The sequence below is a fragment of the Myodes glareolus genome, chromosome 1 (genome assembly GCF_982192425.1).
Source record: "Myodes glareolus chromosome 1, mMyoGla1.1, whole genome shotgun sequence".
Taxonomy (NCBI): domain Eukaryota; kingdom Metazoa; phylum Chordata; class Mammalia; order Rodentia; family Cricetidae; genus Myodes; species Myodes glareolus.
The window spans coordinates 5,713,620-5,733,848 of NC_142026.1; the positions used below are offsets into that span (position 1 = coordinate 5,713,620).

The 20,229-nt window shown below is 42.6% G+C and overlaps 1 protein-coding gene across 7 annotated transcripts in view; it reads right to left on the reverse strand.

Annotated features, from left to right (window-relative positions):
- Positions 1-20,229, reverse strand: part of Ino80d (INO80 complex subunit D) — a 71,110-nt gene that overhangs the window by 34,665 nt on the left and 16,216 nt on the right. For 5 of the 7 annotated variants that reach the window (XM_085699204.2, XM_085699230.2, XM_085699194.2 and 2 more), the window contains exons 3-6: positions 17,029-17,119; positions 16,674-16,920; positions 9,763-10,493; positions 3,546-3,654 (exon numbers count right to left, since the gene is read on the reverse strand). In XM_085699204.2, coding sequence (XP_085555330.1) covers positions 3,546-3,654; positions 9,763-10,493; positions 16,674-16,891 — 1,058 coding nt within the window. In that variant the 5' untranslated portion in view covers positions 16,892-16,920; positions 17,029-17,119. Of the gene's footprint in view, positions 1-3,545; positions 3,655-9,762; positions 10,494-16,535; positions 16,597-16,673; positions 16,921-17,028; positions 17,120-20,229 lie in introns of all 7 variants that reach the window. The other 2 variants (XM_085699238.2, XM_085699234.2) reach the window with 2 other exon arrangements.

Consider the following 20,229-nt stretch of genomic DNA (forward strand, 5'->3'; position numbering starts at 1 on the left):
TGTACACACCACACGTTCCATACTTGTGTTACTGTAGATATGTATGCTACTTTTTTTTTTTTTTAGGTTTTTAGGTTTTTCAAGACAAAGTATCTCTGTAGCTTTGGAGCCTGTCCTGAAACTAGCTCTTGTAGACCAGGCTGGCCTCGAACTCACAGAGATCTGCCTGCCTCTGCCTCCCGGTGATGGGATTAAAGGTGTGAGCCACCACCACCGGGCTGTATGCTACTTTTGAAAGTTTATGTGTTTTTAGTGCAGGGGAACAGACACAGGTGGCCCAGGTGATCCATCCTCTCAGTGTCTCTGTTGTACTTTTCTCAGAGTTCTGTATCCAGAACAGCTTCAAGGCTGCTGGTTGAGATGGTCCAGTCTCACAGACTACTCTAGCCAAGACTTCAGATAAGCCTTGCACTTTACCATTGCACAGAGACTGGACAACAAATAATAGAACAGTTAACTCTCCTAGGACTGAACCATTATCCCATTCTTCCCAGGGTCTAAAGATGCCAGCACCCCAGACAGACAACAAGAAGCAGTCTAGAGAAAACAATGTCCACATTCCTAAGAGGTGGAGTATTGGTCATTTGATGGGTTACAGATGTCTGTCATCCTTTAGGGAGGTTGGTTACAAGTTGTTATTTAGCATAGTAAGGAAAAAAGCTAAACAAAGGAGTTAGACTTAAGGATCTCTTTTCTGAAGGAAAAAGGGAGGATACATTATAAAAATATTATATGGATTATCGAGTCTACTTTTAAGCAAGCATTAGTATCAAATATTTTACACTGGTATAGAGTTTTGCATATCGATACAAATTTTAAGGTATTTTTGTTATACTGTATGCATGTTTCTATTCTTGGAGTTTTTTTGTTTTTTATTTGTTTGTTCTTTTTAGTTAGCTTGTTTGTTTGTTTTTTGAGTCAGGGTTTCTTTGTGAGTTTTGGGGCCTGTTCTGGAACTCACTCTGTAGACCAGGCTGTCTATTCTTGTTTAAGGTATTATACCTATGCAGTTCACTGAATAAGGTTACGTAAAATTTTAGTCTTTGAAAGCTATTTAGGAAAAGAAATACAGGTTAATAGTTATAACTATCAAACAAAGTCATGTAAGGTATGTTTTCAAGGTCAAATAGAGATACATTTTAGATAGACAGGTCATCTTCAAACACTTCAAAGACCTCCAGAATATGACATTTAAAATGTTTTAATGGGCTGGAGAGATGGCTCAGAGCTTAAGAGCACTGGCTACTCTTCCAGAGGTTCTGAGTTCAGTTCCCAGCAACCACATGGTGGCTCACAACCATCTGTAATGAGATCTGGTGCCCTCTTCTGGCATGCAGGTAAAGCATTGTATATATAATAAATAAATATATTTTTAAAAACTAAAATGTTTTAATAACAAAGCTTTACATGACAATGAGATACATATGCTTCTAGCAGCACCAATTTACTTCAAAAAGGATAATGGGCACTGAAGACCCTCCATATGGAGTTTGCTTTTGTGTGTGTGTGGATAATGGGCACTGAAGACCCTCCATATGGAGTTTGCTTTTGTGTGTGTGTGGATAATGGGCACTGAAGATCCTCCATATGGAGTTTGCTTTTGTGTGTGTGTGTGGCAAAGTCAGCTACTGGGCAAGAAACTGCCCTTGCCTCAAATGTTGACAGTATGCTGTGCAAATTGAACAAACAGGATACAAAAGGTGACTGCCAAAGTTTGCCAAGACAAGGTAGGGTAGTCCTTCAAAATTCCTGCTTCTCAAAATAGTCTGTCAGATATTCTAGGCCTCTAGGCCAAAAATGGATACCACAACATTGCAGAGGAACTCTGGGGTGACTGAACAGGCAGCCAGATGTCTCTGTCATTTCTTTCAGTGTTGGAAGTTGTTTGCAGAGCACTTCCTGTTTACTAAGGTAATATCATATCCTTCTGGGGTCTTTGATGGAGTTGAAGACTAGACAGTCTTAGTTATAAATTTCCTTAGTTATAATAGAAGGTAAATTAGGTACAGAGCTTTGGACTCATCAAGATAAAATAAATAATGAAATATTTTCTTCAACTATGCCAAATACAAATAGACTGGATACCATAAATATAATTCTTACCTGATAATTGTTCTTAGTATTTATAGTTTCGTTATGCTAGAGTTTAAAAAAAAAAAAACAAAAAACCTTTCCTTTCTATTTAGACAAAAGGGAGGAAATGTTGTGGAACAATCTTTTTGTACAATAGATTTGTCACTAGGATTGGTTTTGTGAAAAGCTGACAGCTAATAGTCAGGATTTTGGGGGCAGAGAGGATGCAGGGGAGTAGGGCAGAGACACAGAGAGTCAACAGCCAGAGATACAGAAGAAGCAGGATATGCAGATGAGGTAACAAGCCATGAGCCACATGGCAGCATGTAAATAAATGGAAATGGGTTAAGTTATAATCACAAAAATTAATAGAAATGGGTTCATTTAAGTTATAAGGGCTAGTTAAAAATAAGCCTAAGCTATTAGCAGAGCTTTCATAGTTAATAAAAGTCTCCATGTCAGGATTTGGGAGCTAACAGGAGGGACAGAAAAATTCACCTACAAGATCAGTGTCTGATGTCAAATGAGGGGCCTCTATTTTATTTATGTAAATCCCAAATTTTTGTTTTGTTTTGTTTTTCGAGACAAGGTTTTCTGTGTCTTTGGAGCTTGTCCTGGAACTTGCTCTGTAGACCAGGCTGGCCTCAAACTCACAGAGATCCACCCGCCTCTGCCTCCCAAGTGCTTGAATCAAAGGCGTGTACCACCACCACCACCCAGCTAAATCCCAATTTTTTAACTAAATGATTAGCTCAGGTCATGAGCAATATTTTCTGGCCCCACCAACAAAGATGTCATGTGATTTGCTCACAACGCACCAACTGAACTCTTTATATTGCTAAAGTAGTCACTAAATTTTTGTAATATTATTACAAAGAAAATGAACAATCATTATCCACAAACCCTTGACAAATACCTTCTTTATAAAAACACTGAGCCAGCTTTTGATGAGGTGAGCAGAAGTAACAGAGTCACCTCCAGAAGCACTTAGCACAAGAAAAGCATCACACAGGTCAATCCTCAGAAGAGAGTGAATACAAAAGCTTTGCAGGGCAGTGCTCAGGAGACAGAAACAGGAGTTCAATACAAGGTCAGCCAAGGTTATATCTACAATAAGCAAACAAACAAAAAGCACTATTTCTAGCTATTGGCTGAGAAGCACAGCAGGACTCTGGGTGTGTGGTCCACTGTTATAAGATGAAATTGCATTGGATACTCTCTAAGATCCCTTTCAGTTCTATTATAATAAACTGTACTCATCAGTGAATGGGAAAGACAGGGAAACAAATTTAGCAAGAAAGTCTCAAAATTAACTTTGTTCAAACAATATAATCCATTTCTTCCCAAATTGAACTAACTTTGCCTAACTACACCTAATTATAGCATAGTAAAATTAAATAGAAACACTGGCACAGACAGGAAGAAAGGCAAACCGCTACACACCCACAAAAGAACACAAAAGGGAAGCTTACGTGTGTCTTTCATATCTGAGCGTTTCTCGGATGGACCATGCAACCTGGTACGGCGAGGCCTGATCTGAGTCCTCCGGCTCTTCTCCGCTCTCTTCAGACCAGTCCAACCCTGCAGCAGACAGCGGGAAGGAAGACTGCTGAGACGGCTCATCAACCACAAGGCACTCACTGCCAAGTCTGACCACCTGAGTTTGCGTCCAGGGACCCACACGACGGGAGAGCAGCAGCTCCCACACGCTGGCCTCAGACCTCCACACTGCCACCATCAAAAATACACAATGAAACTGAAAAACAGTAAAACCCTGACAAAAACACTGTCTAAAGCCCAGCAGTGGTGGCACATGTCTTTAATGCCAGCACTTGGGAGGCAGAGGCAGGTGGATCTCTGTGAGTTCGAGGCCAGCTTGGTCTATAGAGTGAGTTCCAGGACAACCACAGCTACACAGAGAAACCCTGTCTTGGAAAAAAAAAAGTGTAAACTACATAAAGCCCTCCAAATGAATTTCCCTTCTATTCTTATTCTTACAAAGATGTATGACGAAACCCACTCAGCTTTAACAACATGCCATTTTAACAGTATGGCTGTGCTGGACGCCAACAATAGACTTCATTATATGCTTTGTTAATCATCTGGAAACAGCACAAGCAAAAGAAACCGAATTCCCAGTACATAAAAGGGTAAAATTATTCAAATATCAAAATGCCATACATTAAATTTAAAAACTGTCATCATTAAAACAATATTTTTAAAAAATATTTTTAAAACAATATTTTTAACAAAGAAAAGACCATCAAGGTCAAAGGTGGCAGTACAGCTAATTGGGACAACACCTGACAAGAATATATAAAGTACTGGGTTCAATTCCCAACACAACCTAAAACCAAGTATGCTGGCACATGCCTGTGATCCCAGCCCTTGAAAGATGGAAGAAAGGCGGGCCAGAGTTCAGCTCTCAGAAGCACAACAGTAAAAAGGACAAGGAAAGCCAGACGGTGGCTCATGCCTTTCACCTCAGCATCTGGAAGGGAGAGGCAGACAGAGAGGCAGGTGTGTATCTCTGTGGGTATGAGGCCAGCCTGATCTCGTGTTCACTTCCAGGTCAGCCAGGGCTACATGATCAAAGACTCTAACTCAAGAAACAAGAAGAGTAGTGAGAAAGTAATTTATATGTTCAGTCAAGAAAAAGTGTCAATGGAGTCACGCAGCAAAAGTGGCCCTGGGCAACATGAAGACAGGTGTGTTTCTCCACTGTAGCAAAACTTGATCTTGGCCTCACTATCTCCTGTTCTAACAGCTAACTGAAAGAAGCAGCCCAGATCGCCAGGAATATGAATCCCAGTCTGGCTTTCTCTAGAAGTGCAGACGTGGAAGGCGGCCAGAGTGCATCACAATCTCTCTCCCTAGTCTTAGGTCACAAAAAAGGAAGCCAGTTGGCAGTGGCATGCACCTTTAATCTCAGTACTCAGGAGGCAGAAACACACTGTTCTTTGAGTTGGAGACCAGCATGGTCTAGAGAGAGTTCTGGGACAGCTAGGGCAGTTACAGAGAAATCCTATCCCAAAACAACAACAAAATAAGCAAACAAACAACAAAAAAATTAGATTATTTTTGGTAAACTTTATTTTAAAAAATGAAGAAAAATGAGTCAGGCAGGCACAGTAGTGCAGTCATTCACGGGGCCCTTGAAAGCAACAAACAAAAAAATCAGGAACTGGCAGCTCATCAGGGTACTTGCAGTCAAGGCTAAGGACCAGAATTCAATCCTTGGAAAGAACAAACTGTCTGACCTCAGTGCATGCTCCACGACTCTCATACATGCGCAAACACACACACACACACACACACACACACACACAATAAAGGCATCCAAAAAAGAGTCTTACAGATATTTGAAAACAAGTAACAGTGAGGAGGGAGGGGAGGCTTTACAAAAATAATAACTGTTTAAATAGTTCTAGTTATCAGTAAAAGCTTCAATATAAAAAATGGATGAAAAGGTAGAAATAAATACAAAATAAATACTGGTTCATAAAACATGTAGACAAATATTCAACTATATTATTAAATATTGTCTGTCAATGTCTCAGGACATTTGTGTGTCCAAGCATGACTGAGACACTGCGTGCACTCACACCCGGGTGACGCACACAACAATGGCAGCTGCCGCTTCTTCACCAGGAATCCAGGCAGCGGCACCAAACTCAGATCGTCACCAGGTTCTTCACAGGCGCCTCTCGGCATTGGAAAGGCACACAAATGGCAGGGGTACAGGGAGTTTTACGTACAAGTGCTCTTACCTGTTAAAAATTATCTACTTTATTACATCTCAACCCCAAGTTCTGTCTAGCATACTGTGTGACTAAGCATGAAATATCCATGAAGCGCCTCTGCTGTGTGAGGAGAGACTGAGGACCGTTTTAGCTGCAGCCTGGATAACCAGCTTTGGTTTCACTGAGGTTAGTTTTAGTTTAGATTATCTTAGTTTTAGTTTAGACTTCCTTAGTTTTGAGATAAAGTCTCCTGTAGCCTTGGCTGTCCATTAAGGTAAAAGATGACCTTAAACTTCTGATGTTCCTGTCCACCTCCTACACCAGGTTTGTGCAGCTCTTGGGAACGTGGTTCCTGTGGGCACCCAGCAGATGAGCTATGTCCACAGCCCTCAATGCCTTTCACTGATGTGTGTGACAGAATGACAGAGCAGAGTGCAGGAGGAAGACATCCTCGGCTTCCACACTCACATGTGCACATATGATCTTGCATGTACGTGTACACACATATATATATACTTACTACACAGAAAAAGGAAGAGGGCCGGCGAGACGGCTCAGGGGTTAAAGATCCTCATGGAACAAGCCGGGCCCAGCGCCATCTCTGGAACCCAGGTGAAGGCAGGAGAGAACTAACAAAGCTGTCCTCTGACCTCACACATGCACCACACCACAGGCTCCGGCCCCTGCCCTCCATACCATTCACGCAACTCTAGTTTTCATTATACAGTTTAAGGGAAAATTAAAGATGTGATACTAATTTGCTGCGAATCTATGAATCTACAATAGTTTAAAGTAATACAAACTGGAAAGAATTTAAATTCAGCCATGACAAATCATGCTATATATGAAAAAAATATTAACTTGAAAATACATTATGCAAGATTTTTAAAAAGGTTCTGATTAAGTATGTATAAAAGGAACTCAATTTCACCTACTTTATAGAATTTACCAAGGTCATTTACAAATGGATATTTAATAGACTTGGGGATATCTTATTATTTTACTTACTATAATCCAGAAGTTTTATTCAAATAATTTAATACCAGGTAAGCAAGTTAAGAGGTCTAGAAGAAAGCCCACCACTCTCATTTACAATAAAACCTCCCATCCCAATCCATTCCCATGGGTAGGCAATGTCAACAGCCTGGGATCTGTATTTCACCTATACAGGCAAATATCTATGCACATACATGAGCAATGGATATACTAATGCTCTTGCATACTTCCTTCTGTTTACCTAGTTCTTACAAAAGAGAACATAATTCCTCTTGACTTTCTTCCACCAGTAAGTCACACTAAATACAGCCCAGTCAGACTCACTCTTCACAACAGCTGTGCCACAGTGTATAAAACATATATGCACATGACTCATTCAAGTTAGCATCAAACTGCTAATTCTGTAAGCAATTATACAATAAACACTGCATATATATCCATACATTTCAATATTTACAGCTAGGGTAGAATCTCAACTTGATAACTATGTATATAAAATACTATATATATCCCATATATTACATATGTATTTGTATATGTGTAGTTTTTTGGGTTTTGACTATTTTATGGGTATGAGTGTTTTGCCTGCATGTATATCTGTGTACTATGTACATGCCTGGTGCCCATGGAGGGCAGGGAAAAGCACCAGATCATCTGTAACTGGAGTCTCAAGTAGCTGAAAGCCACAATGTGGGTATTGGGAATTGAACACAAGTTTATTTTTTAAGATTATTTTTTAAGAGTATATAAGAACTGGGTGGTTGTGGTGGCGCACACCTTTAATCCCAGCACTCAGGAGGCAGAGACAGGTGGATCTCTTGCCTGGTCTACAGAGCAAGTTCCAGGACAGGCTGCAAAGCTACACAGAGAAACCCTGTCTCAAAAAGAAGAGTATATAAGAGTATGCCACCTATCTATGGGTACCCTTGGAATCCAGAAGAGGGAACTAGAAGTGTTCTTAACTGCTGAGCCATCTCTCTGGCTCCTCGTATTGATTCTGAAACAGGGACTCACTCTAAAGCCAAGACAGGTTTAAAACTCAAGCTAATTTTCTTGCCTCAATCTCCAAAGTGCTAGACTACAGCGAGCAATCAGAAGCCCCAAACTACTTATTCTATAATTAGCTGAGAGTCACACTGTTCACCAACAATGTATAAATATCACATGTCCACCAAGAGGATTTTTCTAGTCTGGCAATCATTGTTTTATTTCCCAGCCTGCTATGGGAATTAAGGTTTCCATTGACCACTCATATTTCTTTTTTGCTTTTTCAAGATTGGGTTTCTCTAGGAAGCCCTTGTTGTCCTGGAACTCCCTCTGTAGACCAGGTTGGCCTTGAACTCTTAGAGATCAGTACGCCTCTGCACCCAAGTGCTGGAATTAAAGGAGCATGTCATCACTGCCTGGCCTGCACTTATATTCCTTCTGCTATTCATATTCTTTACTGGCAGTTCTATTGCTACCATATCAAGGAAATAAAGAATTCTTCCTATGGGTAGAATTTTAGCTCGTAACACATTCAAAACTATGTTCTTGGGGCTGAAGAGATGGCTCAGAAGTTAATAATACATACTGATCTTGCAGAAGACTTGAATTCAGTTCCCAGCAGCCAAGGAATCCAACATTCAATTCCGAACTCTGTGGGTACCTGCACTTCAGTGCAAAGAAATCCTCATACAGACAGACATATCTACAGGCAATTAAAACATATCTTTAAAAATATGTATTCTCAGGGAAAGACAGTGGAGCATGCCTTTAATCCCAGCACTCGGGAAAAAGAGGTAGGCGGATCTCTGTGAGTTCAAGACCAACCTAGTCTACAGCGTTCCAGAACAACTAAGGCTACACAGAAACCCTGTCTTGAAAAACAAGTAAAATAAAAAAATAAATAACAAAACTTTCCTCTTGCTCAATGGTAAAAGCATTTATGAAACAGTTCAACATGAATTCAATCCCCAGATTCCTCCACTTGTGTTCACAACACACAAGTGCACAGACAACACACAAGTGCACACACACAACACACAAGTGCACACACACAACACACAAGTGCACACACACAACACACAAGTGCACACACACAACACACAAAGTAAAAAGTAAAATAAGTCTTATCTTTTCTTATTTTTCAAGCATAAATATGAACTACCATGAGCACTAATATCATTTCTTCAATGATGTTTTTGGGGGACTGGGGTTCACTACAAAACCTTGACTGTCCTGGAACTCGCTAAGTAGACTAGGCTGGCCTCCAACTTGGAACAATCTTCCTGCTCTGCCTCCCAAGTGCTGAGATAACAGTCGTGTGGCACTGCCTGGCTTATTCACAAAGTCTAAAGGAAAGAACTCTGAGCAAAGATAAAGACGTTACCCACAGTAGACAGTGATACAGTGCCTGGTTCACAGATTGCAGGAAAGTCTCCTGAGGCTGAGGCAGAAACATCCTTTGAGCTAAGAACTGGTCAGTCTATGCAACACAGCAAGGCCCTCCTAAGATACCAACAACTTCAATGAACGCACAGATACTGATACACAGAGAATACAACCAAGCACAACCATTTTTTATATGTGGCTATAATAATAATGAAAGCTTTCATTATCTCCATGCTCACGAAAGCAAAGCTAATCAAACTTAGCACAGCAGAAAAGGAACTAGGTTAAGAAGAAACGGGTTCACTGGAAGAGGGAGACACAAAAAGCAATGGGGGATTAAATATAATGAGAATACATTATATGTTCATACGTAATTGTTAAAAAATCATTTTTAGAATTTCAAGAGTTTAATTTTCAAAAGTTATGACAGAAATTCTAAACGGTCAATTCAGACCTGTGTCTATTCACCAGGTATCTCCCATGCAGAAGCATGCTTTAAGTGTATGGTCTGCTGAAATGCACAACTGTGACAGACAGATGCCACACAGAATAGATAGTAAGAGAGCGGCCGACCCACCTAGGTGAGGGAACAGGTCTGCGTCCAGCTGATGCTTCTGGGCACACAGTTTCACCAGTCTCTGCAGTCGGCTTATACAGGACAAGTGTGGAGAGAAGGCGCTGGCGTTCATGAGAATTCGGTCAGTCCTGGGGGCATCTGAGATGGGAGCCCGACTGGATGGAAGGAGGGTCAGAGGCCTCTTGTTAGAGGCCTGCCTTGTTTGTGCTATAGAGTGTGTGGTGGGGGCCACTCCCTGCATTGGTAGGCTGGTGTTCTGAGGTTGAGGTGACTTGCAGACTGAGCCCTGCGGTGGCGCTGGAGGCTTTACAGAAGTGGAGAGAGGTGACAAGTGGGCTTGCTGCTGTGGAGGCGCAGGAGGGGTGCTAAAGTGCTCTTGCCGAACTTTCAAAATCTCTGTCTCTCTCTGGCGCTGCCGGTTCTGAGCCAACTTGCTCTGCAACTTCTTTTTCACGGTCGCCCCTTTCTTTAGGTCATCATCTTCCTCATTGAAAGCAAAGGGGTCTTCGAACTCAGTTTCCAGGTAGTGGAGAGGGACTCTCGACCCAGGTGGAGAGAGGGACAAGCTATCCAGTCCATTGGGCATCTTCAGGGCCAGCGTAGGCACTGTCAGGCTAAACGCCATGGCGTCCATCTGGTGCCTGACCTTCACCTCATCTACCGGATCATTCTTTTTCTTCCTCTCTTTTTTCGGGATAAAGCCAAGTACCTGCAAGTGGCTGTTGCAGTACCTGCAACAGTGGACACATGTTAGAGAATGCTCTTCATCTACACATATAAATGTACACACTACAGAGTTTAAATCCTAATATACTACAGATCAGAAGGCCCAGGCCAGGTGTGGTAGCACAGGCCTCTAATCCTAGCACTTGAAAGGTGTAAGAGGAACAAGAGTTCAAAGCTAGTTTGTAGACCCAATCTCTAGAAACCACAACAACAACAACAACAAAAAAAACAGTTATATATTGCCAGCCAGGCAGTGGTGGTGCATGTTCTTAAACCCAACACTCCAGAGGCAGAGGCGAGTGAATCTCTGAGTTTGAGGCCTGATCTACAGAGTGAGTTCCAGGGCAGCCAGGACTACATAAAGAAATCCTGTCTTCAAAAATCAACAAAACAACAAAGTTCTAGCCAGAAATATGTAGCACAGCCTGTAATACTAACACTTAGAAGAGTTAGGTAGGAGACCATAAGTCCAAAGTCCTGGGCCACACAGCAAGACACTAGCTCAAAAAATAAAATGGAAAAGCAACTCTCATTCCTCTCCAGCTGTCTCCAGCGCAGCGGCCAGCAGACAAAAGCAGGTCTGTCCCCTGGTGAGCAGCTGGACAGCAACCTGACTGTCTCACACAGCTGTGCTCGGGGCTCACAGCACACAGAGAGCTCATCCAGTCTGAAGATCACCTAAAAGTCTCTTGGGGAAAAAACATTATATTCCAAAGCTACTTCAGTTCCTGAGTTACAAAGATGGTGTAACACAACCCTGACAGGTTACACACACCAAACACACAACATACTCATACACACCAAACACACCCACACAGTTACACACACACACACACACCAAACACATGCACACACAGTCACACACACAGCACACTCACACCCAGAGTCCCACACACCAAACATACCCACACACATATCAAACACACACACAGCACACTCACACCCACTCACTCACAGCAAACATACCCACACACTCATAAACACCAAACACACATGCCCAACACAAAACACAAACACATACACATTGACACCACACACTGACACACACCACACACACATCACACCCATACACACCCACACACACAAGGGAGCAGGGACTAAGCATGGTTAGTGGAATGAGCATTTCAGTAGGCAGAGATGTAAGAACACAGACTGCCCCCTGCAGCCCAGCTGAAGTAGGCACTGAAATAAGATCCTTGATTCAGATTACTCCACTACATCTACAAAACTGAATTTGCCCACTTCCCCAGGGGAAACTGACCAAAATGGGGTTTGAAATAAAATTAAAGCTCATGATGACTTCATCAACGGGCAGACTACCTCTGTAACTTAGATACCATGAATGATACAGTCCCTGTACATAATGAGAAAACAAAGACCTGTTATACCAATTAGCCATACTGAAAATCTGTCAAGAGTTTGTGGAACAAAATATTCTCTAATCCGTATTCTTCATGTTCCCACAGCACATTAACAAGTGTGCCATCAAAATAGTACCCCACACTTAAGTTAGTTTGGAAAATTGTGGCTTAACCAAAATGACATAGTAATTTTATTGTTGCTTGTTTCTGCTGAAAAACTTCTCCAAGAATTATGTATTATGAAGCTGCAAGAGGGAGATACACCCTCCTGGAGTCTGTCAGTGCTCCCCAAAGCTATCTCTGAAGAAGGAACCCATTACTGAAGCAAGCAAGTGACATCTCTACACGGCATTGAGCAGACCCCACATATATTCTACACTAAACAGTGTCCTAAGACTGGACAGTGAGGGAAGCAGTGTTAGGAAAGACTAGTAACTAAGAAGTTAAAAAGAAGAAGAATGAAGAATACCAGTATTGGTATACCAGCCTTTAATCCAAGACTTGTGAGGGAGAGAGGCAGAAAGACCAGGAGTTCAGACTCTTTCCTCAATACAAGTAGTTCAAGCCCAGTCTGGGGGACTTGAACCACAGAATCAAAACATAACAGTCAAAGAGGGAAACACAGCAGTCACACACTAACAAGTCCAGCTACTCAGAATACCAAGGGAGGAGGACAACAAGTTTGAGGCCAGCCTGGGACACATAGCAAGAATTTTATCTCAAAATAAAAAAGGGTTAGGAGGAGCTGGAGAAATGGCTCAGTGATTAGAGCACTAGCTATTCTTCCAGAGGACCCAGGTTCAATTCCCAGCACCCACATGGCAGCTCACAGCTCTTCTGTAACTCCAGTTCCAGGGGACCAGACAAAGAATGGTAAGGTAGGATTTTATATTTTAAGTTAGAAGTCAGGGAGAAAGAGGTGTCTAGGTAGCTAAGAGTGTTCACTACTCAATCATGAGGAGCAGGGTCCAGATCCAAACACCAATGCTGAGCAGCTCACAAAAGCCTACCTAATCAATCAACCATTTCCCCAGGTAGAGTGTCAAATCTGTGTTTTGTGTATTTATTTTAAATGTTGTACAGAACAAAGCCTTCTAGTTCAGTTAGGAAAAATTGTCCCTCTTTAAGACAAACAGCTCAAGTCGGGTGGTGGTGGCCCATGCCTTTAATCCCAGCACTCAGGAGGCAGAGGCAGGTGGATCTCTGTGCGTTTGAGGCCAGCCTGGTCTAGAGTGAGTTCCAGGACAGACAGGACTACACAAGAGAAACCCTGTCTCAAAAGACCAAAATAATAAATAAATAAATAAATAAATAAATAAATAAATAAATAAATAAAGATCAGCGTTCTCTTCTGATCTCCCTAATAAGATAGTACTCGCTTTGCTCAAATGAAAAGGAAGCCAAGGAGAGAAGTGCCATGAATGATAACCAAAACTGAGCACTACGGTGATGCATTTACAGTGGCACCTGAGTGACCCAGAGAGGGCTGGTATTAGAGACGGGTGAGGGATCACCCCTCAGTTCCCAAGAACCACGCACACATTAAGGAGGTCAGTGTTTTCTTCCTTGCTGCGCTAAGCACCTGTTTCTGAATTTTAGGCTCTGTAATCTGAAATTCTAAAAGAGAACCCCCAAATCACCTCTCTATAAGCTCACTCTGGTGAACTCCCACTGAAAATAAAAAATACTCACGACAGCAGGCAGATCTCTGTGACTTTGAGGCCAGCCTGGTCCACAAAAGCTAGTTCTGGGACAGGCTCCAAAGCTACAGAGAAACCTTGTCTTGCAAAACAAAACAAAACAAAACAAAAAAAAACAACAAAAAAAAACCCAAGAAACAAAAAAAACCAAAAACAAAACAAAAAACAACAAAATTTATGACATAAAGAATATATGGGTTTTTTTGGCCAGTCTATGCAAGTTAACATTTATCTACTGTAAACAAGGACAACACATAAACACAGAGGGAGTCTGTGTTAGAAAAGAAGAGGATTAATTTTCTACCCAACAAAGTATCTAAAACCGTGTTCCAACATGATCACTGTAACCTGGAGGATGGGAAGAAGCAGGAAGGACATAAGTGAAAGTTTTCCTAAGACTGTAAAAGACAATCAATTACAACCCATTTCTTAAAAATAGCACAATGTAGCCAGGGCTGCATAGAAAAACCCTGTCTAGAAAAAGATAAAACTAAACAAACAAAAAGCACAATGTAAAGCAGAGAAAAAATAGCACAATGTTCTTAATAAATTCAAAAATTCTAATGGCAAAAGTCTGCCCTTAAAGTGAAAACACAGTCAGCAAGGGGGGTGAGGTTGGGCATCTAGCAGAGTCCCAGAGAGCCAGAGTCTCCTGCAGCAGCGGCCGACCCTGGGCACAGGGGTGCATGGTAATGATCTGTCCTGTCTCTTGGGGGGGTAAGGGAGGTAGTCCCCCCTCCACCCACCTGCTGGGGCAGGAAGATCTTCCTTCCTGCTTGCAGGAGTCTCTCTCTTTTTCTGGCTCTCTCTCTAAGAGGCAGTTTTGGTCCCACTTCTTCCCTTCCCTCCCTTCTGTTTCTCTCTCTCTCTCTCTCTCTCTCTCTCTCTCTCTCTCTCTCTCTCTCTCTCCTCTTCTCCCCCTCCATAACCACTAAATAAATATCCAACCTCACTCTGCATGGTGTGCCTATCCATGTCTCTCACCTGCCGCATGGCTCCTTGCCAGGGAGACCTGCGGCACGGTCTCATAGCGTGACCATCTATCTGTCTGTCTCTCCTGGTGGGACTGGTTGCCCCATCGAGGTTTCTCACCCACCATGCGGCTTCCTATGTGGGACTCGTAGCCCACTGCAGCCACTTGGGCCTGGGACTGGCTGCTCTCGGGACCTGCTGCCCACTGCCGCCGCTTAGGGACCTGCAGCGTTTTTGCCACTGCAGCCTCTTGGGGATCTGAAGCATTTTTACTTTTACCATGACAGCCAGCCCGACCCTAAATGAAACTCTTTCCATCATAGCTGATGCCAGTCCCTATGTCCTGCCTATGCCCATCTCCAAGGCACTCCAGTGACCTAACATGGGTCTCCGCTTCCAGGAGGACCATCGCTTTCGGGGTGACTCCAGCACTACCTACCGCCTCAGCCAGATTCTCGTCGTTATTCTCTAATAATGGTCTCAAGAATGGTATCCTGAAGCCAAATCCCTTCCTCCTAGTCTAGTGCTGCCTACTGCTCTGGGGACCTCTCCACTGCCATAGCATAAGTAAGGGCAAAGAGAAGAAAAAAAATTGGGAATCTGACCTCCACTGAGGTAGAAAATGTTCATTTGCTAAGACGCAGAGGAAATCAACCGAGACCCCTAAAAGAAGGTGCAAAGGGCCTGCTCAGACTCCATCCTCGTCGACACACCCCGCTCCAGCAGCTGGGATGAGAGAGGGAGGATGAGAGACCACGGCTGTCCTAGTCCCTCATCCATCACAAAGTCTGGTGGACTGATCACTTCTCCCTCAGGCTGCACAACTACTCACCAACGCTTCTTAAAGCCTTTCTTGAACCCTAGGCTTAGCTCTGTGTGGTCAGTATCTGGGCCAAGAAGGTGCCACATACTGTATGTGGCAAATTATGAGGTGCATCTCCCTGAGACAGGAGACCCAGAAGGACACCAGTGTCTTCTTGAAGAACAGGAAACAGTATCCTCCCCAGGGCTGAGGGACTGACTTTTGGTGACAGAAGGGTTATCCAACACCCCATCCAGAAAGGGGGCACAAACATCTGTAGTTGTGGAGCAATTGGCTAACGGTTCTAAGTGTTAGACTTCAGTGTAAGCGACCACCTATGAGAAACATCTGCCACAGCTGACAGTGTCGGTTTAAAAATGAGGTCCACTCCACCCCTGCATCCATGACCAGATTCTCCAGCGAGCCTCCAGAGTGTTTTGTTCTCTGACACTCTGTGGCATTATCTTGTGACATGTAAGATAATAAGGATTAGCTTTTTTCTGATTCTAAAAATAATTGTTGGGGGCTAGAGAGATGGCTCAGCGGTTAAGAGCACTGACACTTCTTTCATAGGTCATGAGTTCACTTCCCAGCAACCACATGGTGGCTCACAACCATCTGTAATGAGATCTAGTGCCCTCTTCTGGGGTGCAGGTACACATAGTAAATAAATGAATAAATCTTTAAAAAAAATTAAATTGTTAAAATTCAAAAATGCTAGAAAAATATAAAGAGGATAATTAAATTATTTTTTAAAAAGTGAAAATCCAATTTCATAAACATAATGCATGTGGGACAATTTAATCATAAAAGGCCACAGTAGAAAACAATGTCAATCATGACTTCGATATCTGTTATGGAGCAAATCTAATGACTGTTTCATTAGTTTAAGTTCTTTTCCAACTATTACATCTTTTATTACTTTTCATGCAGGCACTTTTTCCCCAAGACCCAAATCAATACTGATGGCAGCGCTTAGCCAGTTCCTACCCTGTAGCAGCCAGAGGGCAGGAAGACCAGCAGTTTCTTAAGTGGCCACCCACCAAACAGAGCAGCACTTCAAGAGTTAGCAGCAGTTTTTGGAAGGGAGGAGGAGGACACTCTTAAATATCTAGAAGTCTATGATATCAATAAAAGAAGAAAATACCCAGACGTACTTTAAAAGACCCTTAAAATGCACTGGTCCACTTAAAAGAAATTGTTCTTTCTTACCCCCAGAGTACTCCAAAGTTTCCTTGGACAGTCCCAGGACTCAACACTGAAATTTAACACACTGAAAAGAAACAGTATCAGAGAGACAAAATTCCAAGACTGTTAATGACCCACACCCAGCCCCAAGGTGGTTCTTACCTACGATCCTCTGATTTGGGAATGGGGTTGGTACAGCGCTGGCTGTTATACTTGGCCACATATTCACATTGCTTGAAGGGGGCAGTCTTGTCTTCCAGAACGTGTCTGATACAGAAAGCGTAACCGTTGAGTCGCCGCTGCTTGCACAGTTTGGGGCTATATGAGCACAAGGGCTTATTGTCAACCTCAGAGAAGTGTATATGTTTCCCTTCATACATCACGTGACTCTATTCCTTGTGAACATCAGCTAAAAGGCCACCACAAAAAAGAAACCCAAATGATAAACAAATCAGAGAGTGTAAAGCCAACTCAAGGAGAGAATTTCACTGAGGGACTTGGGGCCTCTCAGCCATACCTGATTTTAAATCTTCTGCACCACAGCAATGTGAAGAGAGCCCAGGGGGACCACAGTTTGGAATGCTCTCAATCAAAAGGAAGCAGATTGTCTACAAAACATCAAAGGCCTCATTAACAGAGATAAATAAAGTGAGCTCATCCAAAACATTAAATATTTGCACGTCACCCTTCCTAATGTGATGGAATGACTAGAATCTAATATTCCAAGTGTAAGATCCAACCAAATCATATTTACTCTCAAATCATATTTACTCTCAAAGTGGCTCAGAGTTAGAGCCTCTTCCACCAGCTAACACCACCAGGTCTGTCTATACCTGTAATTCCAGCACTTGGAGGTGACAGAAGGACCAGGAGTCATCCTCAGCTACACAGTAAATAAGTGAGGGGGAGGGCGGGCGATGGTAACACATGCCTTTAATCCCAGCACTTGGGAAGCAGAGGATCTTTGTGAGTTTGAGGCCAGTCTGGTCTACAGTGAGTTCCAGGAGAGCCAGAACTGTTTGTCACACAGAGAAACCCTGTCCCAAAAATCCAAAAAAGTGAGAGGTTGGGGAGAGTAGTATCTGAGAAATGGCGCAGCAGTTAAGAGCAAGAGCTGTTTTTCCAGAGAACCTGGGTTCAATTCCCAGAACCCAAAGGATGGCTCACAGCCATCTCTAACTCCAGCCCCTAGGTCTCCACTAGGCACCCACGTGGTGCACTCACATACATGCAATCAAAATACCGAACACATAAAACAAACAAAAATTTTCAAAAATAGTTTCTTTACAAAGTACTACATTTTTTGCTACCCTGACTAAATGTTTAGCAATTTGTTAAAAAAAGTTTTTTTCTTTTTTAAAATTACTTATTTATTATGTATACAATGTTCTGTCTGCATGTATGCCTGCCCGCCAGAAGAGGGCACTAGGTCTCATAGATGGTTGTGAGCCACCATGTGGTTGCTGGGAATTGAACTCAGGACCTCTGGAAGAGCAGTCAGTGCTCTTAACCTCGGAGCCATCTCTCCAGCCCCTAAAAAAATGTTTCTAAGAAATACAAAACAGAGTTGTTTATGGTATCACACACCTATAATCCCACCATTTGGAAAGGTAAAGCAGGTTTACTTTGAGTTCACGACCAGTCTGTTCTATAAAGAGTTCTAACCATGCCATCCAGCAAGAGCATATTTCAAAGAAACAAACTAGCTCTAGGTAAAGGATGCTTGCTGCCAGGGTTAATGCCCTGATCTGGAGTTCAGTCCTCCAGATCAATACAGTGAAAGGGGAAGATCCGAGTCCTGCAAGTTGTCTTCTGATCTCCACACTTGTCCATGGCATATATGTATACAGAAGCAAACAAACACAAATAAAGAAATAAATGTAATAAAAATAAAAGAGAAGGAGGATGGGAGGTGAGGGAAGGCAGTAAGATGGCTGGGGAGAGGTAAAGGCATCTGCGGCACAAGCCTGGCTACCTGTGTTCCCTAAATCAATCCTTGGAACCCACATAAAAGTGGAGGGAGAGAACTGACTCCCAGAGTTGTTCTGACCTCCACATACATGCTGTAGCATACATGCCCCCACACACATCATATACACAATGATAAAAGTAAATAAAACTTCTAAGTCAGGCATGACGGTATTCACCTGCGAGCTCTCAGCTCTTGTAGAGTAGAGGCCAGAAGAGCGGGAGTTCAAGACCAGCTTAGACTACACGAGAAACGGGTTGGGGAGTTCTCAGTGGACAGAGCACTGGCTATAGAAGTATGAGGAAGATATCTAGAAGCCAGACAGATACAAGGTGAGTGTGACAACCTGCCTGTAATCCCTACAACTGGATGGCAGACAGGGTATCTCTGGGCAAGCTGGCTAGTGAGACTTGCAGTATAGGTGAGCTCTAGGTTCAACTGAAAGTCTGCCTCAGTATATAAGGTGAAGATCAACGGAGGAGGACACCTGATATCAGCCGAGCACGCACACACACACCACATGCCCAAAAGAAAAAGTTAATTAAAAAAATACACACACACATACATGTACCTAAAATAGAACAAATTCTGCTTTTAAAAGATGTTATTTGGGGAGCTGGAGAGATGGCTCAGAGGTTAAGGACACTGACTGTTCTTCCAGGGGTCCTGAGTTCAATTCCCAGCAACCACATGGTGGCTCACAACCATCTACAATGAGATCTGGTGCCTTCTTCTGGCCTGCAGTCATACATGGAGGCAGCACACTGTATTGTATACATAATAAATAAAATCTTTATAAAAAAAAAAGATGTTATTTAGGGGCTGACAGGTGACTCAGTGGACCAAATCTGACAATTTGAGTTCAGTCCCACATGGTGGGAGGAGAGAACCAGTTCCTGAAAATGATCCCCTGACCTCCACATACCCACCACTGCACTCACACATAAATAAACACATACACAAAATGTAACGCTACTTCCTTTCTAATATTCTAATGTTCTGTTATAACAGTAGCTATAACATCACTAGGTTCTAAGGATCACTGAGCTTAAGACCATCACTAGTACACAGTAAGCTCTGGAGAAACAGAAATTATTCACAGATGTTAACTGTATGGCATGTTACTGTCTTTTCTCCTGCCAGTGATAGTAAGAGATGCTGTATGATCCTGGAGAAGAACATTCACCTCACAGAAGGATCAAATGCAGATTATAAAGTCCTGTACAGTCTGTAACAATGAAGTGGACCTATTTTGCAGAGTCAGGGTCTCTCAGACTTCACAAAGACAAAGAAAAGCCCAAAGTATTGTTATAGTTAATCAACTGTATGCACTAATAGACACAACCACACACAAATGCACAGCAAAAATAAGGGCTTTTTCTTTTCACCTTATTAGGGCAAAATGAAGAAGAATTGAAGTAAAGTATTTAGTTGCCCCTAAAATGAGGATGCAGTTCAGGCAGATCAGGAATGATTGCCCAGGAAAAAGGCTGTGGAGTCGATCAGTCTCAGGGGCTGGCATGAATCAGATATGCTGCTGGTCCACACCTGAAATCCCAGCGTTCAGAAGGCAAAGGCAGAAGGACCAGAAGTTCAATGTCATTCTCAACTATACAGTCGTCAGTTATGGGCTAGCCTGGCAGACAGAAGACTCTGACTCAAAACAAACAAACAAACAAACAAACCAAAAAAAAAAAAAACCTACTTGCCCTAAAGGTCTGGGTGCTTAAGACAGAACACATATGAAAG